The sequence below is a fragment of the Cataglyphis hispanica genome, chromosome 22 (assembly GCF_021464435.1).
Source record: "Cataglyphis hispanica isolate Lineage 1 chromosome 22, ULB_Chis1_1.0, whole genome shotgun sequence".
In the NCBI taxonomy this organism is placed as follows: Eukaryota; Metazoa; Arthropoda; class Insecta; order Hymenoptera; family Formicidae; genus Cataglyphis; species Cataglyphis hispanica.
Window position 1 is genome coordinate 803,795 of NC_065975.1, and position 24,698 is coordinate 828,492.

The 24,698-nt window shown below is 34.1% G+C and overlaps 3 protein-coding genes across 13 annotated transcripts in view; 2 read left to right on the forward strand and 1 right to left on the reverse strand.

Annotated features, from left to right (window-relative positions):
* Window positions 1-299: 299 nt before the first annotated feature.
* LOC126857618 (epimerase family protein SDR39U1) lies at window positions 300-16,161 on the reverse strand. Of its 4 annotated transcripts, XR_007688527.1 has the most exons (10): window positions 15,879-16,161; window positions 15,663-15,769; window positions 15,315-15,585; window positions 14,979-15,244; window positions 14,790-14,903; window positions 14,639-14,723; window positions 12,623-12,722; window positions 5,284-5,532; window positions 4,691-4,888; window positions 300-1,195 (listed from the first exon to the last, which is right to left on the reverse strand). XR_007688527.1 is itself a non-coding variant. In XM_050607249.1 (7 exons), the coding sequence occupies exons 1-7, from the start codon at window positions 15,901-15,903 to the stop codon at window positions 13,458-13,460; spliced, it is 879 nt and encodes a 292-aa protein (XP_050463206.1). In that variant the 5' UTR covers window positions 15,904-16,161; the 3' UTR covers window positions 13,335-13,457. The 4 variants fall into 4 exon arrangements, 3 of the variants coding, with proteins under 3 accessions (XP_050463206.1, XP_050463205.1, XP_050463207.1); XM_050607249.1 differs by lacking the exons at window positions 300-1,195; window positions 4,691-4,888; window positions 5,284-5,532; window positions 12,623-12,722 and adding an exon at window positions 13,335-13,468; XM_050607248.1 differs by lacking the exons at window positions 300-1,195; window positions 4,691-4,888; window positions 5,284-5,532; window positions 12,623-12,722 and having other exon boundaries at window positions 14,387-14,723; window positions 15,879-16,160.
* On the forward strand, window positions 11,858-14,332 carry LOC126857622 (uncharacterized). The gene is made up of 3 exons (XM_050607255.1): window positions 11,858-12,187; window positions 13,326-13,470; window positions 13,560-14,332. Exons 1-3 carry the CDS (start codon window positions 12,179-12,181, stop codon window positions 14,270-14,272), a joined length of 867 nt encoding a protein of 288 aa, XP_050463212.1. The 5' UTR covers window positions 11,858-12,178; the 3' UTR covers window positions 14,273-14,332.
* Window positions 16,162-18,784: 2,623 nt separating the features above from the next.
* Window positions 18,785-24,698, forward strand: part of LOC126857561 (peripheral plasma membrane protein CASK) — a 156,093-nt gene continuing 150,179 nt past the window's right edge. For 4 of the 8 annotated variants that reach the window (XM_050607126.1, XM_050607124.1, XM_050607125.1 and 1 more), the window contains exon 1: window positions 18,785-19,714. In XM_050607126.1, the coding sequence (XP_050463083.1) occupies window positions 19,656-19,714 (59 nt within the window). In that variant the 5' untranslated portion in view covers window positions 18,785-19,655. The remainder of the gene's footprint in view (window positions 19,715-24,698) is intronic. The other 4 variants (XM_050607128.1, XM_050607127.1, XM_050607130.1 and 1 more) reach the window with 1 other exon arrangement.

Genomic DNA, 24,698 nt, shown 5'->3' on the forward strand with positions numbered 1-24,698 from the left:
CCGTTTTTAAAATACCCGGAGTGTCCACGAGCGACGAGGCGTATGAACGAACGGCGAATCATTAACGGGACGAGAAACATCTTGACCTGTTTCCTGGCGAGGTGCGCCTCGTCGTTTGTCGTCGTCGTCGTGCGATCTGGAACATTCGTCACCATCTCGTACCAGATCGGTGTCCGCTTATTTCGCAACTTTCACAGGAAACGGCCGTCTAGAATTCCACACGCCTCGTATACCTACAAGACGTATAAAACGTTGCGCGAGATTAGCAAATTTCAAGTGTCGCCGCAATATACATATAAGCATGATTTAATTATTTTTTTTTTTTAAATATCGCACGTATATTCTTAACATTATATGTATGACGATTTATAGCTGGAGAAGTGAATAATTTTATAAATCTAATTAGATTCACTTTAGACTATGACTAGACTTCTTGATTTTTTTTCTGTGCTTTAATATCACATAAATATAATGAATGTTTAATATGCCATGATAAATATCGAATTGTGTGTTTGATTATAACGTGCGATTTAATGATATTTTAAATTTAAATACTGACTTTGAATTAAATTTAAACTAAATTAATAAACATTTAGATTAAATTTATAAACAATATATATAGTGACCTTATATATTAGATCTTACACGAATATCTTAAATTTATTTTAGGATAGTATATCCTATCTATAAGATATATGTATATTCCTATCTATAGGAGATTGCAAAGTGTATCGATGAAAAATATACAGAGCAAAGATTGTGTATGTGTGTGTGTGTATGTGAGTTATATTTCTCTAACGGAATATGTATACAGATAATAATCCGATGTTTTCGAGAATTCTAGCTTTTAGAATCGTCACTCTGGCGTCGTTGGCACAGGTACGAAATCCATATGGTATTTCTCTCACAGATGTCTTTCGAATACCACGCAGTATATTGTCATGGAAACTCGGTTACTTCGCCAACCGTTTCATCTGCGCCTGGCGATGCACAATGCGTGCGGTATTAACCGAAATATGGGGAGGATTTCGGCGAGCACCGTAAAAGTAGCAACTGCAGTCATGTCTTGGAATCGTTCTGGTATACAGTCCTTTCTCGGAAATGAGACACCTGGATCGAATAGATTCTACGACTTCTACCTGGACTTTGAAAAATTTTTTTCACCTTTTCTACCATTCACTCTTTTTTCAAAATTCTGTAAAAAAGAAAAATTATATATATAGTCTGTTGTTGGGATATTTGAAAAAATACGATGCAAAAAACAATGTCGTCTATACGAATAGCAGAGCTTTCAAGAAAAGCTGAACGTGCTCCATTGTTTCATCATAAAACAGCGTGATAGCCGTAAGGAGCGAATAATGATTACGGTACCCTCATCGATTACGGCGGCCCTCGGTAACCCCTGTCGTCATAATTCTCGACAACGAGTCACGGCGGCTCGTGTTCTAAAACTAGGAGAGTCGTGAAAAAGTCCAGAAATGCGCCAGCCACCCAAGAAAGTTATTCGACACCGCTTTCCGTCTGACACGTAACAGCGTCAAGTATAAAAATGCTTCTCTGTCTTCCCCGCTCTTTTTTTCTCCCGCTTTTCTCTGTGAGGTCCACATTTATCAATCGCTCTAATCATACTAGACACGAAACAAGATTGGTCGCGTTACAAATATTTATACATCATTCTGCTTGAAAAGTCTTACTGTGAAATACATTCTTTCTAATTAAAATCAGAAAGAGTTCATGCGATAAATATTCCATAATCTTTATTTTAGCAATTAATTTTATCTTAACGAATTTTAATGTCAATAAACTCTTTTGTCTCTCTTCTTTCGAAATATGTCATATCTATCTCAATTTCCGAAGATATTGAAATATCGCTCGCGAATGCGGGATAATCCAAGTGAAGCGGGAATACACGTACAAAAACGGACGTGCGAGAGAAGAAAGATGATGTGAAGAGAGGGGGAGAGGGGGAGAGGAGAAAGAGGAAACGAACGCTCTCGCAGGAAGAGAAACGAACAAGAGGATCGCGGAGAAGAGCAACGGGAGAAAGATTCAAGAAAAAAAAGAAAGAGTGAGAGGACAGGTAAGAGGCGTGCAAAGGTGACCGAAGCTAGCCGGCCTGGTCGGTTTGGCCCCGTGGGAACGCGTTGGTGGCCAGCTGCACTGATTGCCGTGAGAGGACGTGACGTAGCGTCGTCGAGGCGCACGCACTTATACACGCACATACATAAAGTCGAACGTGAGTCCGCACTTGCGCTTGCGTGCCGTAATTGGCGATGGTAGTGGTGAACGACGGAGTCGCAGTGGGGCCCTTAGGGGGTTTGAGTATACGTCGGGAGAGGAACGGAGGGACCCAGCCCGAGACCGACTGACAGGAGGGAAGGAGGGGGGGGGGGACTGCATTCCAGAGAGGCGCCGGCCAGTCTACGGCACACCTGCGCGTTCGGTTGAATCACGGCGCCTCCGACATAACCGAATCTCGTCGTCCTTCTCCGATTCGTTGCGTCCCAAGCTGCTCACTCGTCGTCGTCTTCCATCCTTGTCACGTTCGCGACCACTTGCGCGACTACTTCTGCCTCTCTCTCTCTCTCTCTCTCTCTCTCTTTTTCTTTCTATCTCTCGCGCGCGCTCGGCCTCGTCTCTCGAAGGCATCGGTCTCCGTCTTTGTTACATCAAAGCGATCTATCTCTTTTCGACACACTGATCTCTCTCTTTTTTTCTCTTTCTTTTTCTTTCGAGAGAATAAGAGTGCGACCGCGTGGCGCGAAGTGCTTGCGTCTCCGTTCTGTGCGTGACGATCTGACGCGATGCGGTGTCCTTGTCATTCCCTCTTTCTCTTCTTCTTTCGAACGCCATTATTGCTCGTTCCATTTTATAAGCGGCGATCTCGCTTCTTCGACTTTACACAGATTTTCTTTTGATTTCCGATTCTCTCCTTTATCTCTCGCGCATACGTGATTCTTGGATTCCGCTCCTTCGCACCGTAGGAGGATCGAGGAACGGCGATATCGGATAGGATGGGGAGCGCCGTGCGGGAGGGAGACGCGATGCGGGATAAGAGAAAGAGAGAGAGAGAGTGATAGACTCCGGGGAGAGCAGCTCCGATCTTACGTACAATCGGAGGCGTGCAGGTGTCCGTCCGACGCGTCTCTGTCAGTGCCGCAATCTAAGACAGCCACCGCAGCAATGGCTACGAGCTGACACCTGTTTCCTGCTGAGATTTCGATGTATATATGTATTTGAAGACGAGTATTTTATTGTCTCGCATTTATCTCGCCTCTAACTCGAGACATGCTAAAAGTCCGAGATCAACAAAAGTTAAAAAAATTGAATCGAAATAAAAAAATTCAATTACGCACAAATGTTATATGAATTATTTTGAATTAAATTATGTTGACTATATTGTTTCGTTTAATAATAATTGCAACTGTATATTTATATTGATGTATTATTATAATACAGAAGAATCTATTAAAATATAAATAAAATATAAAAGTTGTTAGAATGTTTGATAATATACTAAATAAGACTATTACATATAAAATAATAATTTTTATAAACATATAATGGAAATTAATTTTTTGTCTTAGAAAATAAATTTAAATTCAAAATTAAATTAGCTAGTGTTAGTTATTATTAATATACTTATCGAATATTTCTAACATTTCTTTTTGTAGCTATATATTTATGGATATGGATAGTTTTGATAGATCCACCTTCGTTTTTTCTCATCATTATTTCTCTTATATTCTGTAGTCGTAAAGATCCGTTATCGCTGATCTGACAAAGTCTACTCTTCTCAATGGTATACTATTCGAACAAGGCATCAGAACTGAAGGAAGGGGGGAAATGTGAGATGAGAATTGGACGATTTACGCGAGGAATACACAGGCGGCTTCGATGCCGCCGCGCCGGATGGACGCGAGGGACCTGAGGCTCATTCAGTGACGTGGGAACGTGTGCAGATACCATTCATAAGTCGACCATATGATGTGTGGAGTGGCATAAATGCCCGTATGTGAACTCGTAAGTGCGCACATGGTCGAATCTTGCACGAAGCTCCTGCCACTCTTTTTTATTGTATATCGTTATCGGAGCGGCACGAGGCTCCTATCAAGAGGTATTAATTATTTACAGCTGTTTCCTTTAGTACACCCTTTATCGAAAATATATTTTTTACACCAGAAGAAATGCGGCCGTAAAAATCTATATATCACGCTCTCGTATCAGTTTAGATTAAATAAAATTTAATGAATATTAATTGAATATATAATTACGCATCGAATATAAAATTTTCCATAAAAAAGATAACATAATAATAAAAATTATAATTATATATATATATATATATATATCCATCTGTCTCTGAAACATTTTTTTTTATGCGTGACTAAATATCTAACATTTATTTTATAATATCAGAAAAATATTAATACTTTTTATGTAATTTATAATTAAATAAAATTATTAATTATATAATTACTAAAACCAGCACGCATTTTTTCTGATTTTCTTTCTTCGTGAGATATAACACATACGTATTGTTCACGCTTGAGCTGACTTCGTAGTTATCGCTAACGCAAACTAAGAGAACTCCTAAGAGAAACCCGCGGTCTTTCCTTCACAACTTTACAATGAGTGTTGTGGGAGAGAGATAGAGAGAGATTCGTGGGAGCCTGTTTTCCGTTCTTACCTCGTTCCATCGAGTTCGCTGTTCCAACTCGTCGTTGTTTTGTTGTCGGACAGCCTTCGAAGAGGCTCGAATTTCTGCCAAGATCGGGGCGCCTTGGGCGATACGTCCTTGAGCCGTTAAAAAAAACTTGAAAAATGAGAATTTTACAGAAGAATAAATATTCGCCATCTCTTCATGTCCTTATCCGCATGGTACGTCCTAGAAAAAAGTCATTTCGATTTTTGAGAAAAAATGTCATTCTACATGTTAAATATATATGTATGAGTTTGTTCCCAACTAATGTTTATATTTTTTTATAAAAAAAAAAAAAATTGAAATTGTAAAAATTTATCATCTTGCATAATAGTCCATCCTTCAACTGTGAAAAAGCTTAGATTCATTATATATATGTCGGAAATAATATAAATTATTTTTTAAAAGAATATTTAAAATGTCCGGAATATAGCACAGAACGCATTAAGATGCTCTTTTCGATAACAGGCATAACGATAAGCTGTGTAACGTTGATAGCCTCGAAATCATCAGATAGTTAGTCCACGTGACCGGATTTTCGTATCAATGCAACGAGTTCCCGATTCAGAGTGCTGGCGTACCTGTGCTGCGCACACCTGTACGAACAAGACCAGGTTTATCGCCGTGGCGGTCTAGGTAGCCACCTGTGCGCAGGAAGAGATGGTCGCACAGGTGTCTTTTAAAGCGTTTCATTAATTACAAATGGGCAACTCGACGTGAATTCTCCGTGGTAGCTTCAGCTGTCGTCATATTTCGCGCACTACACCTGGACAAATCCGCAAATGTTTTTCATTTGGCCTCGATCCCCCAAAGTAGATAATTCTCTGAAACTATAAGAAAGAGAAAGAGGCTGAGAAACTAAGAAAGAAAGAAAGAGAGGGAGAGAGAGACGAAATCGTGTACGGAAGTAGGATCGTATGGCATGATCGTATAACGCTAACGAGCATGTTTACTCTTGGCCGCGAAGTGAAAAAAGAATGCAAAGTCGGCGATGATGCAATCACGTTGCAAATACGCTGGCGCAATAAATACCAACCATGTCGGCCAGGGATCAAGGCGACGAAATGTATGAGTCTTAAATAAACGAAACCTAGCGTATCGAATGAAAAGCCAGTTTCGTGAAGTGTTTCGAGATAGCCGTAGGTCACGAATATAATTTTTCTTTTTGTCCACCCGCGTCTATTGACATTTCCGAAAATCAGACCGTTATTTTTTCATAGAATCTCTCGTAAAATGGTCGATTTTTTTTGTTTGCCTTAGCATTGACAGAAGGTTTTTCGCCTTTAGATATCGAGCTGTTTCACAGCTCAATAGATTTTCCTGCAGCAAACACTAGCACTATTTGTGACCTTTTTTTTTAAAGCATAATTTTGTAGAAAGGCACCGATTGAACTAAACGATCAGGTTCGATAAGAATATATATAATGATAATAAAGAAAAAAAATAAAAAAAAATTAATACTGTATTAATATCACAGCGCATTTGTGTAGTGTTCAAGAATAAAAGTTTAATACATTTTATAACAGTTTATCTTTATATTAAGATTATTTGATTTTAATAAGCTATCAAAATAATTTTATAGATTAAAATTAAAAATTGTATAAATTCCTCAAAAATTCGATTCTTTTTCTCGGAATCGCTTCACATACAATGATCTTCTTTCTGAAAAGAAATAATAATTTGAATAAAACGTGGAGTGAAAAAAAAGAGAGAAATATACGGACGTATCGCGAAAAATAAATTCCACGTGCACGATGCACGTGTACCCGGTCGGTCTTTGCGGGATTAATCCAATGCATTCGAAGCTGGAAGCGAGTGTGTTTCCGAGAGCGTCGATGCACTTCTTCGCATTCCTTTTCTTCGCCTCACGCACAGGTCGCGATGAACCCTGTGCGAGTCCCGGGTGAGTCTCGTCGTCCCTCCCACACGACGACCACCCAACAGACGATCTTGAGTCTCTCTCTTTCTCTCTTTCTCCTGTTAGAAATTCCTCTCCGATTTATCGTACGTCACGGTGGAACCGCACGTCTATTTATCCAGTTGGATTACACGATCTTGTCGAGGATCAAGCCTAGATATTGTATATGCTACTACTACTGTCTGCTCGCTACCAACTAGTAGCAAATCATTTCGCTACTTGCTTTTAAATGATGGAGATGGAGATTAAGAATTCGAATAATTAAATATTATTATTAATAGAGAAGCGATTTTAAATATGATCGTGTCTTGTTTCTTCACATTTTTTTACAGAAATAAAATTTGTGATTGTAGGAAAATTAAACTAGTAAATGTAATTAAATAAATATAGGTATAATGCTCTTACGGTCTGTTTATCAAAGATTACATAAGACTAATTTTATGGGCTCTAAAAATATTAAAGAAATCACTGTAAAAATAACGCGCAAATTTAAAAAATTTAGCAAACAGCTACACAGTAATAAAACAGAAGCTGGGAATATCGCGATAAGCGAAGAGTGAGAAGAATTAGAGATCAGTAAAGAACCGCGCGATGGGAATATGTACGTACATTCAAACAATAAAAACACGTACCGCGGCTGACAGTGGGGGGAAAGGGAGGACGGAGGCAATCAAAAGAATGAGAAGTGGAGAGTTAGATAGCCGTGCATAATAAAAGGAGAGAAAAAGAGAGAGGGAGAATCTCTCTCGAGATGAGAAAGAAGAAAAAGGAAGCGAAGAACAAGAAGCCGTCTGAGAGATACAGGTAGATACATACGTACATACATACAGAGATTCAGGCGGGCACAAGCACGCAGCGAAGAGAGAAAAAGAGGAAGAGAAATAGAAAAAGAAAGAGAGAGAGAAAGAGAGAGAGAGAGAGAGAGAGAGAGAGAGAGAGAGAGAGAAAGAGAGAGAGAGAGAGATACGAAAAGGTAGGTGCCGGCCGATACCGTGCCTTTCTTCCCCTTGCCACCTTGTTCGCCGTGGTCGGCCAAACGGCGGGGGGTATCGGAGGGGTCCATAGCGTGCGCGATCTCGTCGGCGGGGTCCTCATGGCAGCGGCCACGACGACGACGACGACGACGACGATGACGGTGATGGCGATGGTGGGCATTGCGGGAGGAGAGAGGGAGACAGCCACGGCATCGCGAGGGGGGGACCAGAGGGAACCTGGCGACAGACTGGCGGGCGCGCACCTGCACTGGCTCGGACCGACGAGAGAGCCGACAGTCAGGGGCGCACCTACCGAGCGCAGACTCCGCGTTCTTTAAGACGACGACGTAGCCGAGCGAGGAGATACAAATCACGCCGCCGTTGGAGCCGGTGCATTCTTCGTTCGCGCACTTATCTCCCGCACTGGTGCACCAGCCCGTTCCACTTTCAGAGATCTCGCCCGTCTTATTTTCCGCTTTCTTTTTATCTCGCGTTCCTCCTCTGCTCTCCTCCTCCTCTCCTCTCCTCTGTCGCTTTCTTCATGCGAAACGCTCGTTTCTTTCGGACCATTTTGTCCGAGGTATATTGTCGCGCATTAGCGTAAACTATTCGAAAAGATCTAGTCTTAAGTAAAGCAATGTGAGAGTAGAAATTATCTTGTCCGAGTTTGATCTCTCATTTTTTTTTTTTTTTTTAAGAAAATGTATCTTCTATATTTTTTTATCTTTAAGATATTATCAAATATGATATTAACAATACAGATCTTTAAAAATAAAAATATGCGATGGAAATAAAAAATTGATAATGTACTTGAAGATATATAGTATTCACCCTACTTTTACTTATTTTAATTAATAATAAATTAATTTTGCAATGAATAATGAAATTATTAATTTTTTATACAAGTCAAAAAGAAAGAAAGTTTTTTGTCGCACTTTGAGACTTTTAAAATATCTTGTTACAGACTATTCAAGAAATTTTTGTATGTTTTATAATTTGCATGTAATAAAAATGATTATTATGTCTATTAAAAATTAATTACCATAAATACCGAGGCGTTGGCTCGTTACATTTTATGTATTACGTAGAAATAATTATTTTTATGAACGATTTTAATGAGAGTAACTATCCGGGGACAGTTTATAATCTATATCGTTATAAATTCTTGAGCGGCACTGCTGTTTCGAAATACATTCGCATTTACGCGAGTAGAAAGTTCGATGCTCGTCTCTAGGTAGCCGAGCTTAGACACTATGCAATTAATCGTAATTTTCATTAATTATCCGATATACATGGTAGATCCGTGTAATTAGACGGTTGGTTTCCAGTCGGGTACTTTTTTATTGTACACATATGATATAATTTCGATGTGGAAGTAATCTTATGTCGGTCACAAAATGCATATTAATATGGATTGGCAAGAACTATATGCAAAAAGATAAATGAAAAACTTCGATATTTTTTGTGGCATGATTAAAACTCTGATATTGCTGTTACGACATCTTTTTCATCTAGTTTTTCAAAGATAGTTACATAAAATATTCGAATTTGTTTTGCTTTTCATTCTTTTATAAATTAATTTTATTTTATAACTTCTACTTTTATCTCAGCATCAAGTAAAAGTCACAAAGTTCAATTAAGTTCAGTTATGTAAAATTTAAAATAGCTATTGAATATAATAAGATTTTATTGAATCAAATCTAGAAATTAAATCTGAGTGTGATTTTATCTTTGAAGAACAATAAGCTCATTTGCTATAAAAAGAAACAAATATATGTGTGTGTTATAGCTTACGATATTACGGTTTCGAGATTTTAATAGCAAGATAAAAATGCCTAAAAATATGAGATACGGATAAAGTAAATATAAAGAAAGAGATAGCATGAATGTTAAACGCAATATTCGTCATAATTAAAAGCACAATTTAAACACACTAATCATTTATACAGACTACGATAATATTTATCTGGCGCATATGCTATTTTGTGGCTGTGTTTTTGTGTATTAATGGAAATTTTTAAAAATAAACATTGATGTCAGTTTAAGACGATAATTAGTGCATTAATTGATTATTTTTTGCTATAGCTATATTACGGCATACGTGTATGCAAAATGTTCCTTGAAACTCGAGGTAATCATTGCACTCTTGTTATTAGAAAAAAAAATGAATAAGCTTTTAACATATCTTTTCATATAAATGAACCTTGTATTGTTACAGACTTTACAAAATTCTAAAATAACGAATAATTTTTTGTAATAAATAAATAAATATTAATATTTTACAATAGATTATTAATATTATATATTATTATTATTGTTAGTATTAGATTATTATTTTTATATCACCTAAATATTTTTATCTGTAATACACTTATTATCGCAGAATCATCATTACGTGGCAAAATTATGACGAGAATTTTTTTTTTTTGTCTAGGAGAGATCTCCCTTTCTAAACTCCGTCAATCGGAGAAGAGAGAGAAGAGACCTCAGGCTCTCGATGGAGTAATAAAGCGACCACCTTCGACGCGGAAGGTCACTCATGAATATGGATCGGGAAAGTAATCGCGAAATGAGCGATAGGACGTAATAAGTTGCCGCGCGCGATTATGATGTAAGCTCGATTTATCCTGGGCGCATATAATGATCTCGGGAGCAGAGAGTGTGTGCGCGACGAATACCTTCACTTTCCCACTTCTGTCCGTCTATTGTCCGTTTTATTGCGGCGAAGTCGCTCGTTCTCTATATACGCGCCGCCCCCTCACGATGCACGTTTGACCTTTTCGCGCGGCGAATATTTTTGTAAGATCTGCGCGCGCCATTGACGACCGTGATTTTAATACGAGGTCGTTATGCAAATCGTGATGTCCTTTCTGTTTATTGCATTCGTTTGAATACGGACTTCACGTTCACGCTCATACACGGTAGCGCCGATTAGTCGCGCGACTTTATCCTCTGTCTTTATTGCGCAGGATCACAGATATCAAGCAAATTGATTCTGCAATTGTGTATTCGAAATAATTATTCAGTATGAGTTCAAAAGTTCCGGCAATCTTGAGATTTAATAGGAAATTTAATTCTGAACAAAAAGTTTCCCATAAACATGGCTTGAAAAATGCCTTCTTAAAAAGTTAGCGCCCAAAAATCTTGGAAATCACAGCTTAAAATTAATAAAATTCTACTAATTGAATGTAAAAAATGATAGAAATCAATCATCCGTAACGCACGGAACAAGGCGAAACGGAAAAACGTAGGCGATGAATATATGCGGTTTCGTTCGAGCGGTTTAATTTATTGCCATCCTCGAAATTGTCACGCGTTTAACAGATAGCGTACTCGCCATAAGATTTGTGAGAGTGATTAAAATATCGCGCTGCCACTGATATTTGCATATTTGCGGGCCAACGTGATATTTTAATCGGAGAAAGATCGCGCTGCGTGAAGATTGTATCTCGATGTTATCACATTTTTCGAAAATATCATTACAAAATGATTTTGTGTAATGATATGGACATTAACAATGTTATAAAATACATACTATATGTTTGTTTGTTTTTTTTTGTTAAAGAATATATCGTAGAGAATAATAAATATTCTGGCTATATTTTAAAAATTTATGAAATGTAAAATCAAAGATAAAAAATATCGTGCGATTATTCCGCGATTTAGAACGCATGTACAACTGCGACTATTCCCGAAATAAAATCGGATAAGACGATAATCACACCTGGTGTGTAACAATGTACGCGCGTATCGTATCGAAGTAGATTTCGTGATATCGAAAGCACTTTTTGCTCGATAATCGTGTGCGCGTTAATCGCTTTTTGACACGTGAACGACGAGCTGCGAAAAAAAAGCACGTAGATATCGCACCGTGATGCAGCACTTGTGTTCGAACAACACTTTACATTGTAAATATTTTCTGACGATGGCACAGTTTCGTCGAGCGCAGCCTTATACGACGAGTCATGATTCACGCGGATTTAACTTCGCATGAGGCTATTCAATCTCGTATAAAAAATATTTTTTTGATAACTAGATATTCAGAGTAAAACGTAACTTTAAAAAAATTTAATAATGTCATGAATGTTGTTATTTTTATCATTGCTAAAATTATATAAATTCTCTTATAATCAATTTTACTCAAAACTTGCGTAATATCTTCTTATAATTAATCTTATTAAATAAAGAAAAGATTAAAAGATTTAATTTAATTAAAGATCTATTAATTGTATATAAAATACGATAAATAGATTGCTCGTTAATATCTCGTCGCATCAATCGTAATACAACTAAGTAATTTATTTTCGATACCGTAAGAGGAAGAACCGCAAAACGGTAGGACTGACAAATGAGCTTGGGAGAGAAGTACGTTAAGTACTATTGCACCGGTATATTTATGCGTGTATGTATTATATGGAAAAGTGTTGACGACGATTACGTTGCCGCGCGAGGAAACGATCGTTTCGTCTTTGGAACACGTGTGTCCTTATCAGTGGTCATTTTTCTCGCCGGCCACGATAACGGTTTTGCGAAGCGTAATTTCTGCTTGACGGGACGGTCTCACGACCTCCGATATTTTTTTGTATGTGTATTGTACGGAACATACAAGGTTTTTATATTATACGTGATGTATAAGTTTTTGAAGTACAATATTTCTCCACTTTTAATCGATACATTCTGCGATCTTGTGTGAAACTTCGATTCCATCACAATTTTATAAGATAAAAATTAATATCGTTTAACTACAACTAGCCAGACAGCAAAGTTTATTATCGATAGCAAATTTCATGAAGAGCATTCGCTGTCAACTTTATTATGTTCTAAAAGATTGTGTTCAGAGAAAAACGGCTAATATATTAACTTTAAATATTCATTATCTAATTTTTTTAAATATAAGTGAAATAATTATTAAAAAAATTATATTAATGTTATTATTGTTGATAGCAGTTATATATTTTGTTAAAAGTAGGCTTTATCTGGCACTACCGACAAGAAATTTGTTAAAAATTTATATATATATTTACATACCTCATCTCGACACGACTACTCTGTACAAAATCGTCCATCATTCCTAACCGTTCTAACGGCAAGTTATACAAATAGCGACATCTCGCAGGCTTTTAGGAAACTAAAAATAATTACACAATATTAAAGTAGCGATAGAATATTAAAGTAGCGATAGAATATTAAAATAGCCTCTTTAAATAATGTATAACAATAATATTTTGAATCATGTCAAATTTGAGAAATGATCAAAATTTCACAAATATGATTAGATAAATTTAAGCACGAAAAAGCTGTAATTCAGCAATATTTATACAGAAATATATTATATATATATATAATTCAATTGCAAATATACATCATTTCTGAGTGAATTAGATTGAAAACAGAATTTCGTATTGTGTATCGTGATGCTGAATTATTTTATTGCTTATTTGTCCGCATATTTTATTCTTTTCAAGTTTTTATTAAGTAATTTAGAATTATTACGTCCCATTAAGATCTTCAGTAAAATAATTTCTGTTTTATACCGTTTTATTAAAATTTTTGATTCGAGAGAATTTTTCTTACAACAAAATTATCCTAAACTATACTTTATTCCGTTTATATTATTATGAAAATAACAAATGCGAGACGCAATTTCAATTATTCATAATTAATCTTCGGCGATCCGTGCCGTATGTCAAAATTCTTTCACTCGTCTTACCGCGATTTTGCGTAATTACAGGACATCCGTCAAAATTCTTCCCGTAATGTTAATTCGCGCGATTACAAAATGATTTTGATTGCAAAACCTCAGCTCAAAGTTTTGGATAAAAATAAATTACATGTATCTCGAAGGCCAGGATGCACTGCATGGTTACTGCTCGCCTGTAAGATTATTTTGAAAATTACTATTTCAAGTTTAATGTATAAAATTTGTTTGATATAATCGGTTATATACGTGGATTATATTTTTCAGTATCGGTGGTAATTTTTATCGGCATATTTAGCCACCTGACGAACAATATCTACTTCCTAATTATCTTGCTTTTGGGCGAGATTATGTTCGGGCTAGATAGTTTCGGAGAATGGGAAGACTTGATACTATACAAGCAAGAGAATAAAGCTATTGTCCAAAAAGCTATTTGGAGCGATAAATTATGTTCGGGTAATTCGGGTGAAATCTCTCTGATGAGACTCACCGACATCCGACACGTTGGTGTCTCTACCGACATGGGTCTCTTTATCCTTCACAGAAATGGACAGACTATCACGCTTAGTATGAGAGGTTTAACGAGAAAGGAAATACAAACTCTAAGGAAGGAAATCAACTATTTCTTGAATATGAGTCGGCTCGAAAATCTCGATCTTTCCTTGATTGCTTCTTCGGATCGATTATTACTCTCTTCCGATTCCGAAGAATATTTACCAAATTTACCAAAAACGTGTCTACCTATTAGCAACGAGCTTACTGTTTCGGATAATATTTTGAACAATAGCAAGCCATGTCATCGAGTGCAGCAGAATCTAAGCTATCCAACTCTAATGTGTGGAGTACGACATAGCTATCAATCAGCGAGTTTAAAAAGAGGCCTTTATACAGAAAATTCAAAACGTCTCGATTATATTAAATATACCAGAAATATTTCTGCCATTCCCAATCTGTTAAAAGTTAACAAAGAACATAATTAAGTATTCTTTGTTTGTGAAATGTGTTCTTGTGATATTATTGAGATTTCTATCTAATTCACAATTGTCGACTATAAATAAATTTGTATAATAGATTTATTTTTTGTATTGCAATAAATAATTTATTACTAAATAACAATAACTCTTGCTGTAAACTACAAAGAGGACATCTTAAAACTTGAGAATTATGAAACTGATGATTTAACACAAGTTATTAACTCAATCTGAGAACAGCATATATTATATATTCTATTATTAGAATAGCTTTAAAATATTAATTAATTAGGTATATATCTAGCATATAATCTTTCATCATAACTTACATAAAATTTGGTACAAAATATATAGTTCATTCCACAAGTTGCTTACATGCATTTTCGATATTCGGATATTGATATTGAAATCCTAACTCTGTAACACGCTTTGGCATAACTTTTTGTCCTTCCAACATCATCTGTAGAAAAAACATGAAATTATTAAATTATTGTACTATCGACATGATTAAATATACATTACTAACTTTTGCTCGATCGTCACTGAATAATATGCGTGGAACAAAACTTGGTAGAGGTATGACTGCAGGTCTTTTCATTGCTGTTGCAAATGCTTTTGTAAATTCTTTATTTGTTATAAGCTGTTAACAGCAATATATTTAAGTAATTTTTTTTTCTTTTTAAACAGATCATATTGTAAAATATTTATATATTACCTGAGGTGCAACTCCATTTAATATACCATTTACTTTATTATTTTTCAATGCAAATGTAAACATGTTAACTAAATCAGTGATGTGTATCCAGGGCATATACTGATTTCCAGTTCCTATTGGTCCACCTAGACCAAGGAAGAAAGGTAAATAAATTTGCTTGATCATGCCACCGTTTCTTCCTAACACAACTCCAGATCTTATTGTCACTTGTCTAATATTACTATCTTCTGATAATTTTGCCGCTTCCTCCCAATCATGGGTAAGTCCTGACAATATAAATAATTAATTTGCAAATATAAATATCATATGCATTAAAAATGAAAACTGAGATTCTACTTGAGAGAAAATCATATGGCTCGCATTTGTTTTCTTCTGTGTATATAGTATCATTGGGCTTGTAATATGCAACTCCTGATATAGTTGTGAAAACTGTAGCCTTGGTACTTTTTATGGCATCTGCTAGAGCCTTTGTTGTCTTTATCCTGCTATTCCTGACATTCTGTTTGAAGCCTGATGACCACCTTTGTGTGGGATCAAGTATATTCTGACCAGCAACATTGACAACAGCTGATGTGTCTTCTGGCAGACCATAGCGCTCTAAATCATTCTATACATGTCACAACAGCCATATTTCGATAGATTCTTTCTCATTGAAAATTAAGACAATCAAGTATCATGACTTACCCATGACATTCTATTCGGTCCTGGCATTCGAGAGATACATGTGCAAGATACACCCTCGAGACTTAGCGATTTTATCAACTGTGATCCAATGAAGCCAGTACCACCACCTGAAAATATTATATAACCTTGTTAGTGACATAGTTTCGATCATGCACATCTTCTCTCAGCACAATATTATAAATTTAATAAATCAATATATTATAAGCGTATGCTCACCCACTACTACGTGTTTTAAAGCCATGTCCAAAAAAAGTTTTACAATTTTATGTCAAATAATTATAAGAATAAATTTATAAATCTCTTTTCGTTGATTGTGATGCTTTATTCTTCAATTTATTATTGAGTAAACTTTATATTAAATTTATAAATATATCAGATATTTTATATATTTATACACATTATTTCATGTTATGAGATACACGAATATATAAACTATAATATTTATTAGTTAAGGGTCGGCCGGAGTAAGATTAGGTTACTTATGTAACCTAATCTTATGTAAAATGTAAAGAAAGGCATAGCATAGCAGTCTCTTTCTTGTTTAAAATTCGATGAACAAGGATAAATGAAGCATCATGTACATGCGTGAATCGGAAAGTATCCCTTGATATGTTCCATTTAACGCTCACGTAATGCTCACATGTATCATTGGCCGCGTTCTGCAAAGAAAGCGCTCGTCTTGTCAACACTCGACGTTGATTTGTTGATTCTAAAAGTAAGAGCCAATCGCGTCGATTGTTACTGAACGGTTTTCTCTGCTGATATAATTCGAAAGTTAAACAAAGACAGATGATGCTCGCTAGCGTTGCGGGCGATAAAAGTAAAAAGTGAAATGCGCACTCTATAGTTTTTCGGACATCTCTTATCTAATGTCAATAATAAAATGTCAATATATTTAATGCAGCTAAAATGAAGATGTAAATTTATTCCTTAAATTCCTGTACGATTTAACATGTGTCATATAAAGTATTTAGTGCAAATGGACATTGTTAGTAATGAAGTTGACTGCAGTTGATGAAGAAGATTCCGTCCAATGTATATTTAAAACTGTGACTTATTAATCTGTATCAGGGATTTATGTAATTGCAATTAGAAATTGCATTATTAAAAAGTACGTATTATATGCTTTATTAAATAAATTAAAATAAATAATGTAATAATATAAGTTATAAGTTGAGAATAAGAAGAGAATCTGTTGCTTAGGTTATGTGTATTATAATTATTTATTTATAAATCTAAGAAACTTTAAAATGATATATATATATATATATATATATATATATATATATATATATATATATGCAATCATATAAAGAAAGATTATATTATTATAATTAATATAGTTTTGATAGGGTATGAATCAGAATAATTACTACAAATAAGTATAAATAAGTTTATATAAAAATATAAATATATAGCAATATATATGTTGTTTGCATTTATAAGGTTAAATATTTGATCAAATAAAAATCAAAATCAATGAAAACAATTTCAAAATTAATGATATCAAAACAATGACAAATCAATACAGGAGTAGTAAAAAATATTACTGTAATAAACATAATATTGGTATTTTGTATAAGTCACTAAGCAGGTAATGTGGTATTAGATTTTAAAAATCTATATTAACTTTTTTGAATTATGTGTTAATAGCATAATGTTAGTATATACAGTAATTACAAACATAACGCACAAGCTGGATATATTGTATATATGATAAATAATATAAATTTGTTAATACTGCATATATGATATTCTGTACAATTAATTTTAGGAATACATTGAAATTAAGTAATCAATGGGAAATTGTATATAATAGAAGAGACAAAAAATACAAACTAGTTAGGAAAGAAACTGCTTTTAATGAATATGTCTTTTATTCAGTACTTAATACTGATATTATTATGACATTAGGAGTAGCAGCAAGTACAGTAAGAACAAAAAAATTATTAAGATATATTTCAATCTTCTATAATATTAAGCATTGAATATAATTTTCAAATATTTATATGATGCATTATTTATTTCAAATGTGATTATAAACTTTTAATAATTTCAAATAATGATTTCAAATGTCTGTAATTCAATTTTAATATTTAGCATATTTATTTGTAGATAACACGTAATATACTTGCACTCTATAAAATATTAGTAGCAAATCCAGTAAAGTATCCTTATATTAAGCAATGGCAAAAATCTGGGTGAGATTTATGAATAAATAAATATTTAAGTTTCTTTTTTTTGTAATCATTTTTTGTATATTTAATGCCAATAAGTTTTTAATATAACTTCAAAGAAGAAATTTAAACTGCTTTTTTTCTTTTAACATATATATGATACATATGTACATGTATTCTTTAATTACATTTATAGAGCAAATATAATTGTTTTACGAGGATACAATCATAAACATTTAAAATATTTGGAAAGAGAAGCAGAATTTGTGGCTCTCGGTAAACATGCTCTCTATCATCGATGTCACAGCCGTATAATATTAGCACTATCGGTATTCGGGCGAAAGGAAGAAATTGAAGATATCTTCGACGGACTCTCATTTTTATGATAGCGGTAAGCTGACTCTTTAATGATTTTTAAATCAATTCAAAATTATTTCTTCTTTTAATTTATAATTTTTAATGACAATGCATTATTTGCATATTAAAGACGATGCCTTTAAAATTCAACCAAAATTTAACATGACATCGATGTGTTTTTATACATAACAATTCTTACGTATCTTGTATAATATCATTTTATATTAAATACGAAGGAAATCTCCATTATTTTGTGTATGAAGACAGCGGTTTATCGCATAGCAAGAGCATGAGGAAATTATTCATTCTGTCTCGCTTAGTAAAAAAATTTACCGATCGTGTTTTTCATGCCAGTATCTTGTCAATCGCGCAGAGAGTTTCAGAAGTATCCCCTCCCTGGCTAAGGGCGCGTTACGCATACTCGGCAAGCGGGCAATGAAGGAAGTAAAGGACACGTTTAAGTGTAAAAGGTTGCGTGTAAAGAGAGGCAGGCGCCACGCCCGCCCCCCTCCCCCCCTCCCCCTCTCTTTGCACAGGCACAGCGCGGTCGCAGAGGGGGCGTCAGAGGAGAACGGCTGGCGCAGCCGCCCGCCGCGTTTTATGCAACCAGTCTTGCTTTGGAGCGAGCGAATCCACTGCTCTGACTTTTGACAGACGGGGTAGCGTGTGCAGTGCCATCGGTATTGTCTGTCTGTCGTCCGTCGGCCGTTTCTCAGCCGTATCGTGCGTACGTACGATTGGTAACGTGCGTGCCCGCGGCTTTCCGGCGGGTATATACCGGCGCTATAATCAGGTTTTGAGACAAGTCGCGACGGGGCCTACCTTGACGAGAACCTGACATAATATCGTACACTGTCTGTTTTTCTGTGCGCGCTTATTTTGCCGGCGTGACGAACGAGCGAGCGAATGAGCGGATTCAGCGTGGCTTGAACGGCAACCCTTGAGGCGGTGTCGACAGTACCCGATATCGTATCGCTTCGCAGAGTTGCGCCGCCCGTACGATTCACGATCGCACCCCATAGTGGTACGGTGTGGGCTCGTGGTCCGTCGACGAAGTGTCAGTGCGACGACGGTCGGTTGGTGTGCTGACACACGGGTGCATTATCCACAACTGTGTGTGCGTGTATATGTGCGTGACGTGTGCGTAAAGGCAAGAGACCGACGGTGAGCGCACGAGATAAAGAGAGAGAGAGAGGAACGGGGCGACAGCGATGCGGCCGTGAATCCTCTATACGTGGCTACGCTCACGCCGCGCGACACGATACAAATACAACGATAACGATAACGATAACGACGACGACGACGACAACGACATCGGCCGGGAGACTGCGGTTGGAGCGACAGAGAAAGGCGCGTTCTCGCACGCGCTGCGAATTATCACGTATTCGCGTAATTGCGACGCGTCTTCTGACAGGTTCCTAGCTCGGTCGACTTCCTCGACCTCTTCCTCGTCGTCACTATGGCGGACGACGAGGTTCTCTTCGACGATGTTTACGAGCTCTGCGAAATTATCGGCAAGTGAGTACGAGAATCCCAGAGAGAAAGAAAGAGAGAAGAAGAGAGCGCGAGAGTCTATGATAGATAGAGAGGGATGTAAGGATATACTGCGCGAGAGAGAAAGCGTGATGCGATTGGATGAACGGTGGTGGGCGGAGGTACTTGAATGTGTGATCGTATGCGTCAGTGTATGTATGCGTTGCACGCGCGCCTGCGCGTACGAGGACTCGTTGAATAGAGGGATAATACCTATGTACATGCACAGAAAGCTCATACAGAATCGGTGTGATATGGAATGAGTGAGTAACGATGCATAGAGTAGGGGCAAGAGATGCTAGTCTAGTGAGGAAAACGAGTCGGATGTCGCATGTGCAAGTTCCTGTCTGCTTCCAGTTTCCACCTTCGTCGAATGCTAGTAACTCGATGCTCGCCCATGCTCGCAAGGCAAATAAAATTGTATCATTTTTTTCTTCTCCTCTCTTTTGTTTCCATATTATAAAGTACAGTTAAATTTATAACTCTAACCTGTTTATAGTCAGTACATTTAAAATATTGACATGTTAATGTTTTATTAAATAATAATTAAAAAATGATAAGCCTTTTATGGTTGTGGTAAAATTGACGTGTTTATTATGGAAAAAATATTAATTAATATTAATAATTTTATTTTTATTTATTATTTATTTTTATTATTAATATTAATAAATATTAATAATTTTTTAGTAAATATCAATTTATCGCATTTATCTCAATGAGATTCGGTTAAGTTACATTTCTTTCGAAATAAATGACTTCGCTGGCATATTGGTAACAGCTCATTCGTCTATCAAGTCTACCTGTCAATAGACCATTTATTTAAACCCTTACGTGTCCAAGTTTTTTTCACTTCGTCCAGGAAACAAGATTATTGCCCAATTCGAAAAATAAAATTAGAAACATTGAAACATGCATTTCTATAAAAAGAGAGCGAGAAATGTGTAAATCGTTGAAAAATATAATAATTAAACTATATTTAAATATATTAAACTATATCTAAATATCTAAAGCTCGAAGAAAAAAATTCTGGAATAAGTTTTTTTAATATGATAGTCGTTGGATATTTATAAGTTTCTACATCGTGTCTGTTCAGAAATCCAACACATAAAGGGCCTTAAAGATAAATTTATAGAGATTGTATCTCTATTGATCTATAAAGTGCCCCAAAGAATAGATATGGGAATATAGGTAGACACAATTTTAAAACACAAATAGAAAACTTTTTTACCACTTATTTGCAAAAATCTTAACCATTCAATAAAATATTTATACATTATTTAATATTTTATTTTATTATTTTATCGAAATATAGATTGTGATTATATATATGTAAATATAAGTAATAATACAAAAATTAATTTTTTACAAGAATCACAATAATCATTTGTCGATATACGAATTAAAGATAACGCAAATTTATGAAGATGTATTTTTCATTGTTTTATTATAATTAAAAATTAAAGCTTTTAATATTTGTTTTGCGTATCTATGTTAGTAATGTTCGATTGCATTGGAACGGTTTATTTAATCTGCTAGAAGACTATATCTCGAAAAGCAGAGATTGCTGTCACAGAAACGCAATTTCGTTTGTATCGGAAGTCGATACTTGATTTATCATTCAATTGACTAACCTTCATGCCAAAATAATACGTGTCATCAGCTGTGACCAAAATACATATCACAAAGGCGTAGCTATATGATGATCATCGACTTATGACTTAGATTTATTCTCGGTCTCTATTTATAGCTTGCAATTATCGTGTTTCTATAAACAGTACACGGTAATTTATTACAATACATTTTTGAAAAAAAAATAGCTTGATTTTTATATATTATTTAATATTTAAAAAATTATATGGAAAGAATATGTATAATTCAGAAAGAATTTAATATTTATATATATTGCAATTATGTTATTAAAATATACATAAATTTTAAAAAAAACATACATATATATTTATTTACAAAATTAAAATTTTGTCGTATTTTTTAATACTATCAACAGCATATTATTAGACATATGTTATCATTTCGAATCTGTCTATAACATAAATTTATATTATCTTAACGTTAACGATGTGTTCTATTTTAAGTTCTGTCCTTGTATTGTAATAGATTTTCTCGTGACTAAAAAGAAATAAGCGCACTATTCGTAATATCCTTGTGACAAAGGCTATTTATTAAGATACGCTTAATCCATCAGTCGGTATTCACCATAATTTCAATTTAATTTGAATATTACGAATTTGACTAAAAATTTTGAAAATTATATTAATATTGCGTCTTTCATGATGCATTAAAATTAATAAATGCACAAATTAAATTATGCTCACGAAGAAAATTAATTAGAAGAAAATATAAAATAAATTTTAATATATATATTTTCTTTCCTAGGAGAACATTTTAAAAAATTATGATTAATTAAACATTAATAACGAATGTTTTTTATCGAGCAAATTTGTAATTATTTGATTACATGTAAAAATTAATTGTTTATTATGTTATTATTTCCGGTTGTGTTATATTTAAATAGAAACATTTTTTATAGCATAATAATTAGTGCGAAGCATTTCAATGGAAATAGTTTGAGAAGATCACATCATATATACTTTCATATGCTATGGACTGCATCAATTAAACTCTGTATAGCGTTATCGAGAAGTGCATTCTTCATTCGTTACAGTTAATTGAAGCTACACAGTTGAAGCTCTTTTCTGCATCAATTGAACTTAAATGCTATAAAGTATATTTTGCACAGACGGTTCTTTTAAAAGTTTTTTTGTCTTACAATCGAGTATTTAATGTTTTGTTCTATATTTATGAGATATTTCAAAGCGCAGATATAATAGCGACAGATTTTCCGTTTTTTATTTATTTTGTAATTATTGAAAAATTTATCGTTTTCTTAATATCACATCTCTTATAATACAATCAGTCTTATAATACATTTCATATCATTATTTAAATAAATAATGTGTTTATGAAAGATTATATATACACAATTTTTTCTTGTGTTTTCATAACAAATTTATGATTAAGTTTTTAAATTATATTGTTGATAATATTGTAGTATTTGTGAAACTGAAAGAAATAATTAAAAATAAAGACGCACACACCGCACGCTTGTATTGCTTTGTACATCATAAAGATTATAAAACATCTTAAAGATCTTATGATATGATGTCTAAAGACATCTTAATGACGTCTTTAAGACGTCTTATATATCCAATTTTGAACGTGGTGTTGTCTGGTATTATATCAGTTATAAATTTACTGATTCAACAATCAGCTGTATATCTCTTGAGAATTGTTGTGAAAATAGAAAGGGAATTATATCGAACACTTATACAGGACTTTTCTCGATGCTTTTATGTCGTCGGTTCATCTTGTTGGAGAACGAAAGCGCTGAGAAATCCTCAGAACGTTCTGACGGTTTTAAATCTCGATGCGGACACGTACAAGACGAGATACGAGATGGCACGCTCTGTTTTTACGATTCTCGTCCTATTTTTCATTTCTTTCGTATAAATTCTCGGTTAGCAGATTTTATACATATGTCCGTTGTGTATGTATTTGTACATGTATTTCAAATACTAGAATAGATTCTTATCAGTGGAATTTGTCCTTGAATTTAATTATACATGGATCGATTTTATATATCGGCTTCTTTTCGAATAGCGAAATTATATTTTTGGCCTGCTAACATACGTTATATTGTTTCTCTTATGTAGATAATGACATAGAGATAAATATTAGATATGCGCAAGAATTAAATTATATAAATAAAAAAAATTTTAATTACAATTAATAAATGTGAAAGAAGAGAGAGAAAGCCCGTTTTTATATTTTAAACAAATGAGAAAATTACAAATTTATTAATTTATTTATTGCATATTTGATATTTTATTTTTAAATTAATATTTCAATCGCATTTAACTGGAAAATTGCATTCTATTTTAGTATATAATATCATTTACTGCAATATAAATTATTGCGACCACATGATGCACTTTTAATTGAATTTGATAATATATTTATATTTTTTTTGTTATGAAAAATATTGAATTATAGATTAAATTGCAACATTTTTATATCGCAAAATTGTTTTGAGACATAATCATATGTCATGTTTTTTTTTATTTAATTGTCATTTATTGATATTAAATTTAATAATATAATTTAATTCTAGAAAACACAGAAAGCTACAAATTACAAGTTTTTTTAAAATATTTTTTTGTGTATATATATATATATATTTATTTATTTATTTATTTATTTATTTATTTAAAATATTTTATATTTTAGTGATATTCTGACTTGTTTAGAAAATAGTTCTCGTCAAACTTTTTCTCTTATCTATACATATACATTTACTTCGTCTCTCGGTCTGTAAAAATGTGCAGTGTTTCTTGTCAGAACAAGTTCTCTTGCAAAGTTATGTCATAGATATAACTGTCTTAAATCTTAACTTTTCGAAATAAAGCTTGTTTTATGTTAGCGAGATAAAGCTTGTCTCGAATTTGCATATAATTTCTTAGCGTTTTCTAGTAATGTGTGACATGTTAATATATTCGAGCGATTCGTGTTTTATGAGAATAATGTTTTCAAAGCTATGATAAAATCTAGATAAAAAGTTGCCACAGTTACTATAATTTATGTGTCTACATACAACTTTAATAATTTACTATTCCTAAGACGCTATGTATTCTTGTTGGAATTTGGCCAATTGACATATAGATCAATGCAGCCCAATATTTTATATTTAAATTTTGTCCGATTTTCTATTATGTTGAATCTAAATAGTATCTTAAGTATAATTAAATTTAATAAAATATATTGATCCACTTTTTCTCATATAATATAAAATTAAACATGCATCAACATTATTAATATTTATTCAAAAGTATTGATGCAGTATATATTTTGATAGAATATTATCTACAATAAGTTACTAACATATGTATTCATT

Bases quoted from the DNA above. Each gene is read 5' to 3' on its own strand.
- LOC126857622 (XM_050607255.1), top strand. The intron at 13,471-13,559 runs GTAAGATTATTT...TATATTTTTCAG, and splicing joins TGCATGGTTACTGCTCGCCT to TATCGGTGGTAATTTTTATC.
- LOC126857618 (XM_050607248.1), bottom strand. From the start codon at position 15,903: ATGGCTTTAAAACACGTAGTAGTGG. The intron at 15,586-15,662 runs GTAAGTCATGAT...TGACATGTATAG, and splicing joins GACCGAATAGAATGTCATGG to AATGATTTAGAGCGCTATGG. The intron at 14,904-14,978 runs GTAATATATAAA...TGCTGTTAACAG, and splicing joins TAAATGGAGTTGCACCTCAG to CTTATAACAAATAAAGAATT.